We start from the raw sequence: 14,779 nt of genomic DNA, 5'->3' as shown, positions 1-14,779 counted from the left end.
GACAGCAGCATGGGATCAGTCCAGTTTTTGCCATGTGAAATAGGGGTCTAAAAGTATTTTTGCTCTTAGATGTTGCTAGTTACAAAATGGGTATGTTAAAAGGAAGATTTTAGAGTTAAAGCTGTAGCTTGAAATTAACAAGTAAACACGATGAGAATAAGTAGGAACAGAAAAAGTTGAGATGGTTAACCCACCAAGTTTGCTAGTAAATGGCTATGCTGAGATTATGACATGCTCGTTCAGCAGAAATCCTCTAACTCATCTTTCAACCTGTTTGACAAAACGGTCTTGTGAAACAAACGGCTAAAGCTATCTGCACTGTTTACAGCGATTACCCTGTTACTCCTTTAAATACAGTGTATATCACTGACTTGACAGTAATTCTTTCCTCTCCTCTGCTCCCCCAAAGTATAATTTTAATCCGCTGGCAGTTTGTTTATTCGCATCAACATTTGCAAAGGCAGAGTGCCCAGCCAGCAGCTACTGCTCTGTAGAGCCGCCAGTGTTTAATTGTTTCCGGCAGTGATGACTGCCTTTTTAAGGCCTTATTCTATTTTATTTTATTATATTTTATTTTCCCAACTGGCAATTCAGAGCAGTATCCTTCACAATACATTAGCTTAATGCATTTTGATCTGGACCAAATCTTCCATTTCCCGCTACCGCTGATACTTGTTTACTATTCCACTTGAAATGCATGTAGCATAAATGATTTAGACATAAGTAAAGCTCTAAATATCCATATCCTTGCAACAGCAAAACCAGATCAAATCTCCTATGTAGAACAGTATATTGCTACAAAGACAGATTCAGTGAGAAAACGGATTTGTAGGACATTGTCACGATTTAGGAAGGTGCAGGGTAACTCACTTGAGCAGGTTAGCTTGATGGACATGTAGTCTCTGCCACAGTCCTTCTTGTAGTGACAGCGCAGCCAGTTTGAGAGGCAGAGGCCGTTACCACACTGTAGTTCTTCTTTTTTACAAGGCAGAATGCTCTGTTCGTCTGAAAGGAGGACAAACGATTGACTTGGTGTAACAAGCAACTCCCTCCTGGGTAACAAAGCCCAGTGTCTACTGCAAGTCAGCCTTCCTGCTTCTGAAAGCCCTGGGCAGGTGAAAATACTCTCTTTTTCGTTAGACCTGAAAAGGATCTGAGACTTAAACAAATGCTTCCTAGGCTATTGTTGCTGCTCATTTAAATAGTGTTAGAGATGGGTGAGGTCTTTGTGAAGTACACCAAAAAAACCACCAGGGCACTGTGTCTGAGAGGCACCTAGCCTCCTTACCTGTAGGCATCAACTCCAAACCAAAACAATCCATCTTCGCCCCAGTTTAATACACAAAATGGATGGAGGAAAATAAATAAATTATTATTTACTGCCTTGTATAGGTCTGAAGGACTGGTTTAAGGGCTTCTCCCAACCCTTTACCGTTTTGACAGTGAAAGATAGGAACTCAATCTGATAGGGTGGGAACGCATTTTTTGGAATAAACTTAAACCGTTGGGTAAATTTATGGAGACAAATGCTTAGGTTTGGTTTGTGGAGATACTAGATACTTTGTGGTAGGTTCTGCAGCTCTGTGCACACACCATGCCTCTGGCTGCTTAAGTGCAGGGCTGAGGCTCCTTCCCAGGAGAACTGTTGATTCCTGTGGGCTGAGCAAAAAACTGAATCCCCCATCTCTGCCTGGAGAGGGGGAAAAAAGAGTAATTTTAACTTATCCTGCAATACCGTACCATGGCTTCTGTTCTCTTTATGGATACACACATATATGAAAACAAATTTTCTTAAGTGAAAGATAATACCTGCCTTAGCCCTGTAACTTAAGAAAAACGGGGTTTTGGGTCATCCTAATATTCACCTATTTGCACAAGAAATGGAGGCGCTGGGTGAGGGGATGTCACTTCTCGTGTCTGAACAGCACCTCTTTTTCCTCATCCAAATGTCCTAGGGGCATGCATGAGGAGAGAATGGTCACTGGCTACTCAAAATAGCTGTTTTATTTGGTGTTCATAAACAATCAAATAGCGTCGCAATACAAACCTTAAAGGAGCTGGGGGTACCTCTGTGCAAGGAAGAGGATCTGTCGTTTTGTTGTTTTTTTTTTGACGTACTAACTGCACATTGCAAAATACCCCATGGAATGCCAGTGGCTAGCCATACCATAGAAAACAGGCTGAGAAAATGACTGAAAGAAGAGCTGGTTATGTTAAACGTATTCCAGCTCATTAGGTTAAAATCTACTTGTATACTGTATGGGGCAAACAAATTCATGGGAGATCAGGAAGTCGGAAAGTTATCTGGGAAAAGAGGGGGAAAAAAGTGTATTTTTCAAAGAAAGCATATATATATATATATATATTTGACATTTTGCCAGTAGTGCTACTGAAATTGGGCTTATTTTGATAAAACGAAACCATTTTCTGACAGGTGCATCTGAGCGCGCAAACAGATGTACTGAGATCACTGAGTTGCATACTTTTGTTGTGCCTTCAAATAATGAGAAGCAGAACAGGAAGAAAACAGTTCATTAATGACAGATGAAAAAGTATTTGAATTTTGGAATGGAAAAGCTTTGTGCAGAAAACTCTTCAGAAATCACCTTTAAATCTCCCTAAGCACTAGAGTTTATTTAGGTTACTTTATATAACCAATCTAAAATATTCCAAATGTAGGCAAATAGAAGTTCAGGCCCAACTTGGAAAACACCAGCTCCTGAAAGCAAATGCACAGAGGACTACCGTGCACATTAGTACCCAATAGAACACCAACAATTCCGCTACGTCAGGTTTTTGTTTGCTCTCCAATGTTTTTAATTTGGTGCTTTTTTGTCAGCCTTCATATCTGCAAAATCATGCAGCTAGGAGTAATTGTTCATGATTTCCAATTCTCCACACAGCTGCTCCAGTGGAAAATGTCAGTACCCCAAATGCATTTATAAATACTGCCAGCACTGAGGACATACTGTTACAGTAAATCTTAGGCTGTGTGCTTGTACCTGGCAGCTCAGCAATCCAGAGGCCAATAATCAGATCACAGTGTTTTGTATTTTCAGAACATCTTGCAGTCTATTTCCCAAATGGCTTCTGTATTTGTGGTAGGTATCTCAGACAATCTTTGGGTAAAATGGAATAGAGCTCCCAGCAGTTAAGGTTGTCGGGATTCCTGTCTGTTTTTTAGAGAGTTAAAATATTACAGAAGAAGCAACTAAGCAATAACTATTTTGTGGTATCAAAGATAGTCATTGTGGAAATGCAACAACTTCGTTAGCTTTAGACTGCATCGTCACTACAAAGAAGGAATTCACCTGCAAGAAAATGATGCCAATGAAAAATACTATTTGCAGATTTGTTAAAGTCATTGGTCCCAGTATGCATCTCACATACACATTTATATTTTCCATAAAGTCCATTTAGTTCATAACCTAATCTGAAGATGCACTAATTATTTTAATCCTCTTAGAGCCTGTTTCAGTTTATACGCTTTCGTATCTGTCTTGTTCACTGTTCCTGTTTTAGTTCAACACAATTCCCCTCTATCAGTAGCTACAGTTTCACCAATTTTTGGCATAAGAAACTTTTTTACAGTTCCTGCAACATCAAATTTCTGTTTTACTTTTTACCACCTTACTGGCTCTTCCTTAAAGGGCACTTAATAAATGCCCCTCCTGCCTCATCCAGAAAGTAATTGTACACACTCTGTTTCTGCTAGTTGTTGTTGGACTGTCTAGGCCACTTTGGGGTACACTCCTTATGAAAATGTTAGAAAACCACAGCAGTGTTACATTATCTTCAGGGAAAACCATTAAGAATGAAAGCTATAAAAAATGATAGGGGCAGATGCAGTTCTTTGGACTAAAGAGCAGTGGGGGACAATGACAGTCAAAGAATGGCGTGCAAACCTATCCCATAAAGCTGCATGTCCAGAATATAGCAAGAGTAAAATATGTCTTTTGTAAATCCAGATGATGTGAATGTTCCAGATATTGCAAAGGAAAGCTGCAAAATACCTGGTAAAACATGAAGACTAAAAATATATAAATAGTATTTTTAGGAAGAAACTGAGGTACAGCCCTCATGGAGCAGTCAGGGACATAGGCATAAAATTCAGTCTTAGTTCTGACAGAACAAATGATAATGTCTAAGTTCCAGGTAATCAGATTTCTCTTGTGGAACACAGATAGCTTCATTTGTGAAAAATGAATTACTTTCCAAATTATGTTTCTATCTCAGTAGAGGCCAGAACACAGTGTTTTGTCTTCACAGGACATTTTACCCTGAGGTAAATTGATTTGAAAACATTTTTTACTACAGATGACAGGGAGCTAACAAAGTCTCCACCGGAGAAGCATTTCCCAGTTCTAAGCCCACCTGTTCCAATCCAAGTGTGCCAGGTACAGGCATGATGATGGTTTTCAGGGTTTGTACTCCAAATCTATATACGATTGAATTAATTTATGATTTTAAAATTAGTAATTTAAGAACATAAAATGATCCTATCAAATTTAGGTTAAGGTGCAGTCTTATCTAACTGTGATGCATGAAATTAATCCACAAGTTGAAAATGAACCTGTGCCACTAAAATACACATAACAAATTACAGCTGTTGTACATTAGCCAAATTTCTATTTCTCTGTTAATACCATTTTTTAAAAAATTCAAAGTAACAATTTATCTGCTAAAGTGGGAGTACACTTCTCACATCAACCACTGAATCTGATAATGCCCAGATCATCCACCAGCAGGAACTTCTCTCAGCAACATAACATCTGGGCTTTGTGAAAGCATGGTCCTTATTCTTGTCTGCAGCCTGGCTTTGAAACCTTTGCAGCTGCGGGAAAATAGTCCTGGTGAAGAAGGATCCTTTGGCTACATAGAGATGATTTAACAGCTCTTGAGTTTGGTGAGAGGATGAGAGAGAAAACTTGTGGTATGTGTTAACTTGATGCTTACTGCTCAACTGTGCTTATATGATTTAGATGAGCATGCACAGGATATAAAGAAGAGAGATTCTTATCTGTGGTGACTTCTTGTGCCCCTCAGTTCCTAAGAGTTTTTGCATTGATGGCAACTAAGGAAATTTACATTAATCCTAAATTGGTGAGCTTACACAAGATGTCATTTTTGCACTATTAAAGTATCTTAATACCACCTTTACTCCAGCATTTCACAATGCTGTACTTGGGAATCAGTTTCACATTTGAAGATCTGGAAAAAAAAAATACCTTGTTTCTTTTTCTAACGATGTTCCAGCACTTCTGTATTACTACCTTATGTCTCCAAGCTTTGGGAAGGTTTCCAATTTACAGCTTGCTTCATTCAGCAAAAACATTTTTTAATCAGAAACATAGAAATGTAGCGCTGAACAAAGTATTTTTTTAGGCTTTCATATGCACTCAGATCAGGTTATCTAATAGGATCAAGTTGCAAAAGGATGGTTTCCACTCATGTTCCCATTCAGAGTTGTGGTGTTCTAAAATCAAAGCCCTTTTTTAAAAGTGTCTATGTGTTTTTTCAGTTGCTTGTTCTGCTTCAAACTGTCTTGCAAGACTGAAAACAAAAACATGATGTTTACTGTAAGGTGCAGCACAATATGAAAAAAACAAAATTTTTGTTCTTGATGTACTAGTCTCTTGCTCTTCCTATACGTTTTGACAGCTCCTGATTGGGACTGATGCTAAGTAATGTACCATACAGCATGTACCCCAGCACACAATAGTATCAATAAGTCAGAACTGCTTTGTCAATCTACTGTTGAATGCCCCATACTCTCTACAAAGGAACATCTGATTTCACAAACGTGTTTAGTGTGAGGAGCTGGATTATTAGAATAGTTTAACATACACTTCAAGTGATGCATAGAAGTCACCCCAAATAGTTACTCTTTGTTGCTCTTCTTTGCAGGGTGTGTGTGCCAAGTAAAGGACAGACAGATACCAGTCCAGCAGCCCGGAGAGCCTGGCTTTCTCCTTAAATTGCTGTGTAATCCAAAGCAATTAATTTCTCTGCCACCCTCTTTTTCTTCCAACCTTTTGTCTTATCTGTACAATCTGGAAGGACAGGGCCAGTTCCTCTGTCCAGGACCTAGCACAATAAAGCTTTGGTCTCAGTTGAGACTTCTAAGTGTCCATCATACTGGTAGAAGTAATCCTGTCACAATTGTGTAGCTAAATCAAAATAAAGTGAGGATGCTTAAAACCTGTAAAGACCGTATGCTTGGAGAGCTGTTTCTCTTAAACCTTGAAACTAAAAAAAGATTAATCACCAACAGGAGAGATTCAAAAGCAAAAAGTGTCAAAACGACATGTATTTCACTATTTATTTATGTAGTCTTTTAATGCAGTAAAACAATTGCTGAAAGGAAAATCTCCATTTTAATGATAGAAGGGATTAACATGCTTGCAGCTAAAAATAGCAATTAAAGATAAGAAACTTAGGCCCAGGAAAGAAAGTGTTGTAGAAGTAAGATCTACATTGAGACTAGATTGTGATCAAGTGGCTTTGTCTGAAAGGTTGCAACAAATTATCTTCACACAGACTCTTGAAGACTGTAGGTGTATCAATGTCATTATTAAAAAAAAAAAAAAAGTATTTCAGGAAGTTGTAGCAAGTTTTATGTATTCAGTTTTGCAACCAAACTCACTATTTGCCTAAATGCTGCCAAAGCTAACTGAATTGCTTGCTTCTGCCAGCTCTAAATTTGCAGCCAAAGTTTCAAAGCATCTGAAGACAGACACTCTGAGTAGACTTTACAAGAGCTGCTAATCAATTAGGTGTCTACCCCTCAATGTTGAATGAGAGGTGGCTGGGCAGCTTTAGGTGCCTTAATATCTAGCTCAGTCATTACACAGTAATGAAACGACAGAAGGACAGAGTTAATAGTGATCAACACTTCTAAAACTTATCTTCCCTCCTGCTCTTATCCCAGTCTTGTTCTTTGTACCAGTCTGATCAATTCCTTTCAAAAACTAATGCATAATTTCTACTTAAAAGGGAGCAGGGTTGGTCTCTAATCTGTGCATTTTTGCTTAGTAGTTGCGCAGGAATGAATTTCAGTCTATTGTTCTCTACACTAAAAATAAACAAAAAACAGGCATGGGAGGTAGGAGTGGGGAGAAGCTGCTGAAACTGAGGAATTAAGTCAGTAGCTATAGTGGAAATGAACGATTTGGAATTGTCAGCCTACATCCTCATAAAGGAGGATGAGAAATTGTCAGGCTTGGTGAGAAATAGATACCTTCCTAGTGCAGGATCCAATCTAATAAATTAAAATGTGAAAAAAACATTCTTGATGTGAATAACTGAAATGATACCAAGCCATCACAAAATAAATTGATGGCAGAAGGATACTGAGCAGGATATGACTTATTAGGGGAGAAGAACGAAGAATGCTAAGTTACAGTTCTAGAAGCTTTTGAACGTCCTTGATTCTGCACATTTTGAAATGCCGCATGGGAAACTGTGGGGAGATACGGGCTACACCTTGAAGGAAGGGCATTAGGGAGCCTCTTTGGTGCCTTCAGAAAACATCCACACTTTGAGAAAAAAACAGTGGAAGAAAAGAAAGAGCCAATTTTTCTAGATTAAACTTTGCTGTGCATTTAGAGAAGAGAGGGCTACTAGAGTGTGTGCTTGCCCCATTGCCTGGCATCACAGACCTACGTGGTTTCTGGCGTTCTGTGGCTAGACAGGCTGGAGTGAGTGGCAGATGGTGGTGCTTCAGTTGCTGACACTTCTCAAGGCATCCTGCGGGTACAAGTCTTAGTGCACACCCATCACTCGCTCCACAGCACATCCTGGCATCATCCTGGCTCCACAGCTTGCAGCAAAGCTGTCACACACAGGCTTGAAGCAATCTCTTGTCCCTCTGTATGTCTCACAGCTGGTGCAGCTAACAGATCACTCTAAGATACCTACACAGCCAGTTCCTGCGCTTGTTTGAACTGAGGCACTGGGCTCCACGTGCACATGAATGTGCAGTTACGTTCCTTGAATACTGCTATCTAGCCGACTGTATTAACCTGGCTGAGTTTGGAGACCATTCTGGGAAAAAATGCAGGATTTTCTCTCAAGAACAAGAGCTAAAGACTCCCTAGTCTGTAGCAGGGGAGAGAGTAATTTATTTTTGCTGTGTACAGAGAGATTTCATTGGTTCTGAGTTTGCTCAACCTTCCACTGCCTTCCTGGGGTGTCCGAGCACAGCCAGCCATGCTGGAGTCAGCGATATGCAGCTGGGAGCCAGCTGTGGGAGCTGAATGTGAGGTACAGCAGCCAGAGGGTCTGGTCAGGGGCCTACTGGTTGTAGAATAAGGATTTGCTGCACCATTTTCTTAACGCGAGTTTGTCCCTGTGCCTGGCTGGGTGTGCTTTCATACAGAAAGCTGCAGTGTGAACTCTTTTGTTCCTTCTTGATTTTGTGAGATAACACTGTTTAATATGAGCAAAGGTTATAACACAGGAGTCTTAAGGCTGAATTTTAAACAGTCTGCATATTTTGTACTTCTGTTTTTCCTGATTTCTGTGCTGAAATGAACATTTTACAAATTTCTGGACGTTGCTTGTGCTCTTAGATGTAACAGCTGAGACATTATAGTTAAATATGGTTATCATCAAGACATACTAATATTTAAATACAAAACTATACGGTCACTTGATAGTTGTAAAATAGCTATGTTCTTAAAATAGCTGGTAAGTATTGGCTATCTGCGTAATTGACTGAAAAATAGTTGATTTTTTTTTTTCCTATGCTTGAAACACATTTCTTCGGAGGTGAATCTTGGACCTCCTGAGGAGAAGGCATGCAGGAAGGGAAGGCAATTTAGTTACAAATATTTCTCTGCTGTTCTACTACTCTGACAGTTCTGGGCCCCTTCATTCATATATTACACGGTGGCTGTGGTTCATGACTGCTGATTGATAATGATTAATACTCATAACATCAACATTTTTGAGAGAGAATTTTGACTTACTACTTATTAAAACAATCTTCTGAACAAAAGCTAAAAAATACAGTTTTTTTTTTCTCTGAAATATGCGAAGCAACAAAACTAATTGCAAATTTTACTTCTAATCAGAAAGTTCCAATAAACATTGACATTCTCCACCTGCCTTGGTACTGTGTCGTTGAAGTCACACAGCTCCATTCCTGAGTATTAGCTTGCCCGGACTTGGCTTGTGTGACTTCACCTCTTTGTCCTGTATGGGATGCAGTGTTCTCAAGGCACAGTGGACACCTGGCATGAGAAGAGTTGCAGTCCTGCTCCTGGGCCTTTCCATTTATGTAGGAAATTCAGTGTTTGGAGAGTAGATGGGTCTAGTACTGGGCATACATGAATTCATACGTAACAGGAGACACTTTCTGGGTTTGCAGTAAATGCACAAGCCACATTTTGTGGGGTTTTCTTTTTGGCTAACACCTACCTGTTATTGTGTTAACTCATTAGCTATAATGGATAATTTAACATTTCAGTCCGAGCATTACAGTAATTAAACACATAGAAGGCCAGAACATTGGGCCTACCTGAACTGAACTCAGTTAAGATGGGAGTAGAAAGAAAATGCTGCCTTACGAACAGCTAATTTTGAAGAGAATTAGGCACCCATTTGGAAATTAGGGCAATACTTGGACTACTCTGAACTATGTTTGCTGCAACACCTGCTTTACATAGCTCCGCTAACATAATGTTAATGCAATCCTAACTTGTCTTGCTGTGAAGAACTGGTCTCTCCGGGAGGGGCAGGTGGTAGGGAAGGGTCAAGGAACACAAAAGCAAAGAATGGATAGAAAACTGTATTACTCTGCTCTGAGTTCCCAAACTAAGCACATAGTGACTTCATATATAATGAAGTGCTATGGAATGTCATTGTGTGCATAACATTAAAATAACGGTTCTCTTGAGAAATAATTGAAACGGTATTTTGTAATATTAACCTGTAACAATGTGAGCAAGCACATTTTAATTTTTTTTGCCATATCTACAGGAAGATCTTTAATAAATGTATGGACTGGTACATGTGGCTATAGTAATGTTAGCTTTTACAATTCCGTCATTTTTGTGTTATTTTGTATTTTCTATGACTTAGGTGATGCTAGTTGGTCATACATTAGGTAGACAGAGGATGAACAGTTTTAATCAGCAGCTACTAGTTTTGCACTTACTCAAGCCCAACTTTAGCATGGTTTTATTTAGGAGTGTAAGGGATTACCAGACTGTCTGAAGAAAAGCAGTTTGCATTTACTTGGTTTTGCCCTGTAACCAGCTTTACTGATCAAACTCCACTCTTAGTTGCCATAGAGCCTCTTAGGGTTAGAGCCTCCAAATACCTAGTGCTGACAGATGCTGGTGGTGACAATATGAATAGTTCCTCCAAGTTGGTAGGGCTTGCAGCAAACGCTCATCTTGGTAGTTTTTCCAGTCTATGAAGATAACAGCTGCCTGACTCTGTCATGCTTTATGTACATTCCAAAGTAAATGTGAGAACTTTTTGCCTGTTGTTTCTGTAAACTTCAGGTTTTATTCTTATTATTTCTCACCCATGAAGGACATCTTAGCTTGAAAGTTTTGTTATAGAAGACATAATCTAGTTACAGCATTTCAGTATGACTTTTCTTGAGATGCAGCACTTGCTCTGAGATACCCTGGTATTTTAATTTTTGTTAGGTATTTTATCATTATGCATTCTTTTATCAAAGAGGTTGGATGTGCTAATGTGATTCCTTGCATACATGTGGTTTTCTACTGAAATACAGCCAGTGACATAGGCAGAGTTGGCTCTTAAAATGTCATATTTCCCTTTCAAAAAACTTTCATGTAATAACTACAAAAGTCAGTCATAAAAAGGAGAATGGAAGGAAGTCAAATGTCAGGAGTTATGTTGTATTTCGGTGAGTGGAAGTAATTTTTAGCCACATTTGTTTCAGTAGTGAGTGCCAAAATGACATAAATTTTGATGTCAGTGTGCTCAATTTGTCGATCAGTTTCAGCAGCTATGTGCTAATTTCTTGTGGGAGAAAATGCTGAGAAGGAGGAAGCATTTTTTTTGGAAAAAGAAATAGTGAAGTACTTGTGCCTGGGACCAAGTTGTACAGTCCTCTATTTCAGGCAATTCTTTCACTGATTTCTGTGAGTTTTGCTTGTACAAAGATCACAAGCTCGAGTCAGTTTCAGTTAACTCAGTTGTTTTCTTAGTTAGGAAGCTATTTGCTTTTTAATGGATTGATGTTTATCTGCTAGAGGACTTTAAATACAATATTCCTACAGCTGTACATGACTGTAAGGCATGCCATTAATGCAGTTAAAAAAAAAGAGACTACTTACAGAGATTGGAATAATTGCTGCCTATTCCAATACGGATGGAGCTTCCAGAGATGAGAGGAAGATGGAAGAAAAGAACTAAGGAGGGAACAAAAAAAAAGGTCCTTAATAGCAGTTTGGTTTTGTTTCGGGACCAGATGTCAGATGAAGACACCCTGTGTGGTTAACAGGCTCCTGTTCTGTAGGGCAGCGTTACACGTTTCAGACCGAATATGCGCACAGATGTAGCTTGAATGGGGTAAAAATAAATAAACAAGTCGTTGCTTCATACTTCCAGGAATCCCTCCCGTTCAGGAAATGATATTCTACATGACTTTAATGCCTCTGGGTTCAGAAGCCCACGTATAAACAACAACGTGTTATGTAAATATGGTAATTATCGCTGGGAGGTCGTCCCCAGTCAGCGGGCAGGCGCCCAGTAACACGGAGGGACTGGTTCCCAATTCCAGCGCCCCTGGGCTGCGTGGGGCAGGAGCCCACCTCTTCGGTACACACACTGCCCTGCGCACCGAGCCTCAATGTTTACCACTTGCACCTCAGGGCTTTCTTCTGAGACCCAAAAAATCACGAAGGGTTCGGCTTTTCCTGTCAGCCCCCCGCTGAGCTGCAGGGCTCCCCTCAGCCCGCCCTGCCCGACCCGCTGCCCCTCGGCACGGAGAGCACCGGGGGGCCCCGAGCCGCCGCGGGATCGCGCCCCACGCCCCGGGACACATCCCTGTCGGGACAGAGCCCTGTCGGGACAGAGTCCCGTGGGGACACAGCCCTCTGCGGACGCAGCCCCGCCGCCTCAGCGTGCCTTACCCCAGCCCGCGGCGCCGGCCGCTGTCTCCATGCGCCTCAGCCGTGGCTCCCCGGCGGGCGGGAGGCGAGGCGGGCGCGGCCGCCGCCTCCTCCTCCTCCCTCAGCCGCCGCCGGCTGCTGGACGGGGGGCGTGTGGAGGCGGCCGACCTCCGCCCCGCTGGGGCCGGCCGCCGCGGCCCCCCCTGGCCGGCCCTGCCCGCCGCCGGGGGGAGAGGAGGGGCGCCCCCGGGGCAGGCCGCGGGGAGGGGGGCTCCGGGCTGCGCATCCCCGAGGGCCGGCCGCGGCCTAGGGGGGCTCCAGGTCCGTTCCCCGCCCTGGTGCCGGCTCTGGGGAAGGGGAGCGCTGCAGGGGCTCGGCCTCCGAGCTGGAGGCGGGTGCCGGCTCCTTGGGAGCTGCGGCTGCGAGGGAGGGGAGGGAGGGAAAGGAGGGCACGGCCGGCATTAGCCGGCGCTGCGGGCGAAGCAGTTCGGGCGGCTCGGTGGGATCCAGCAGGATTTAGTACAAGGCACAGCTGGAGCCCGGCTGCACTAGGGCGGCACGTTTTTACCGGGGATCTTGGAAATGTTTCCCGTCACAAGTGATAAACGCCCCGGTACTAGAGCCAGAGGAAAGAGGGACCGCTGTGTATGAACTTTCATCATGGGCCATTTAGGTACGAAAAATAAAAGAAAAACCATGTTACCAACTGCTTAGGCAAAGCGTGTGAGAAATGCAGCCTTTTTGGCATGTCCTTTTAGTAGCAGCTTGGATTTTTTTAGGAACCAACTTGTAGTGGCAATTCCTTTCTCTTTTGCACGCCTGTTGGCCCCACTGGCAGAAGCCAGCCTGTGGGGGTGCTTCCTCTCACACTGCTTGTCCAGGCGACTCCTTCACTTTTTGTTTGCAGGCCTGTGAGCAACTTCCCTTGCATAGGAATACCTTTGCCATCAATACCCAGGCTGTTTAATTTCTCCTTGGTTCAGTAGTGATGGTTGCAGAGTTGTAATGAAGTTTGGGGTTGATAAAATGCTTGTGAACTCTCAGGTCTTCCTGTCAGAAGTGTGCTGCTGTCATCGATCACTTATTTTTTTCTTTTCCTTTTTAATCCAGGCAAGCATGAAGTGTGTCTGAAGCAGTTGAAAACTTTCCTGGAAATTTGCAAGTAGATTTCATTATGGCTCAGCAGTACTTGTGCTTTTTGCCAAAATTATAGGAACTCGGTTCTTAATTAACCAATTTCTATGCTAAAATCCCCTCAGAATTCTCCTGCAAAAATTACCTCTTGATTAATTTCTTCAACCCATCAAAATATTTGACTCCATGAAAGACTTTTCTACCACTTCAATAAATGGAAACCATATGACTTCATTTTAGGGCCCTTCGTCATCTAGTTAAGCATATAGAAATTCTCACCTTCACACTATCAGAAAAGCTGGGTTTCTGTGTGCAGGCTTTTTGAATTCACACGTGAAGAGTCAAGTATATGTGTAAGACTGTACTTAACGATATTAAAATACTTTCTCCAATTTAAATCTCAAAATTTCTAATATTTAGCGCTTCTGCAAATTTTGGTGATGGCATCTTTCCCAAATGGTGCCTTACATTTAGCCATAGTATCCATATAAACTTTAATTCAAACAGACTAATAGTCTTATGTTTGACTGCAAAACCTACACTTAATTAAAAAAGCTGAGAAACTGTTGAAAATAGAGGCCTTGTTACCTGACTTTGAATTCAGGGTAAGCAGGTTCGCATTTGGCAATTCTGGAAAAAAAATCCTATCTAAGCCCTTTTTAGGCTCTTTTCTGTGAAAGTCTTGTCCAGAGGAATCTTTATCCCCAGAGGAGATAAAGAAGGGATGGCTTCTGAGGATGGCTTCTGAGACACAGAACGTTTGTTTCTGGGTCAGACGGCACAATGTGCCAGGTACGATCCAGCACAGCTTACTGAAGTATCATCACAGTTAACACTGACTTTCTCGGTATTTGTCAGTGCTCAGCACACTCATCTTGAATCTACACGAAATGTTTCCAGGTTTTGCTCACCCCACTCATTTCCAGATCTGCATTAAACGTGTATGGAGATGGGACAGGTTTTTTACCCTTTTATTCCATATGTTTTTCAGATTGTGGGGGTTCTTTTTCTTCTGGTTCCAGTTGTGCACCGGAACAAAACCTGCTTGTTGTGGTGAATTCAGGCTGGAGTCTCATTAGCACACTTTGTGCAGTCCCTCAACAGTAATGCGTCAGGGAGATAGTATAGGATTATTTACATCATTATTTAAGTTTTTTTTTTTAAATATTTATTTATTTATTTATTGCATCTGTTTTTCTGTTTTGGTAAAATAAATTTGCATTAGATTTTTTCCTGCAAATCAATGATTTATTACACAGACGTTTGTTTATATGCTGTATTTGGGAGGGCTGGGCCAAAGACAAAAAATACTCAGAATTTCTGCTGCTCATACCTGTTTATATTTTAATTGGCTTGTCTTTCTCATAACATCACAAAACAAGGAGCACCAAGGCAGCATCTGTTGCTGGTAATTTATAGCCTGTGTGCCCAGTTTGATTTCTGTTACTTTGTAGAGAAAGTTTTTCCCCAACCTTTCAAAATAAGGAGCGTGCTGGACGAGGAGCTCGGGTACACTTCCATAAGGTTTGGGATGGCATTTGTTATAG

At 41.5% G+C, this 14,779-nt stretch overlaps 1 protein-coding gene across 3 annotated transcripts in view; it reads right to left on the bottom strand.

Annotated features, from left to right (window-relative positions):
- The window catches only part of BEAN1 (brain expressed associated with NEDD4 1), a 54,523-nt gene extending 42,271 nt beyond the window's left edge, over positions 1-12,252 (bottom strand). For 2 of the 3 annotated variants that reach the window (XM_040570713.1, XM_040570715.1), the window contains exons 1-3: positions 12,120-12,252; positions 11,322-11,396; positions 871-1,005 (exon numbers count right to left, since the gene is read on the bottom strand). In XM_040570713.1, coding sequence (XP_040426647.1) covers positions 871-1,005; positions 11,322-11,396; positions 12,120-12,150 — 241 coding nt within the window. In that variant the 5' untranslated portion in view covers positions 12,151-12,252. The remainder of the gene's footprint in view (positions 1-870; positions 1,006-11,321; positions 11,397-12,119) is intronic. The other variant, XM_040570714.1, reaches the window with a different exon arrangement.
- Positions 12,253-14,779: the final 2,527 nt, after the last annotated feature.

Source organism: Cygnus olor, chromosome 12 (genome assembly GCF_009769625.2).
Source record: "Cygnus olor isolate bCygOlo1 chromosome 12, bCygOlo1.pri.v2, whole genome shotgun sequence".
Classification (NCBI taxonomy): domain Eukaryota; kingdom Metazoa; phylum Chordata; class Aves; order Anseriformes; family Anatidae; genus Cygnus; species Cygnus olor.
This window is presented reverse-complemented; position numbering and strand designations above follow the sequence as displayed.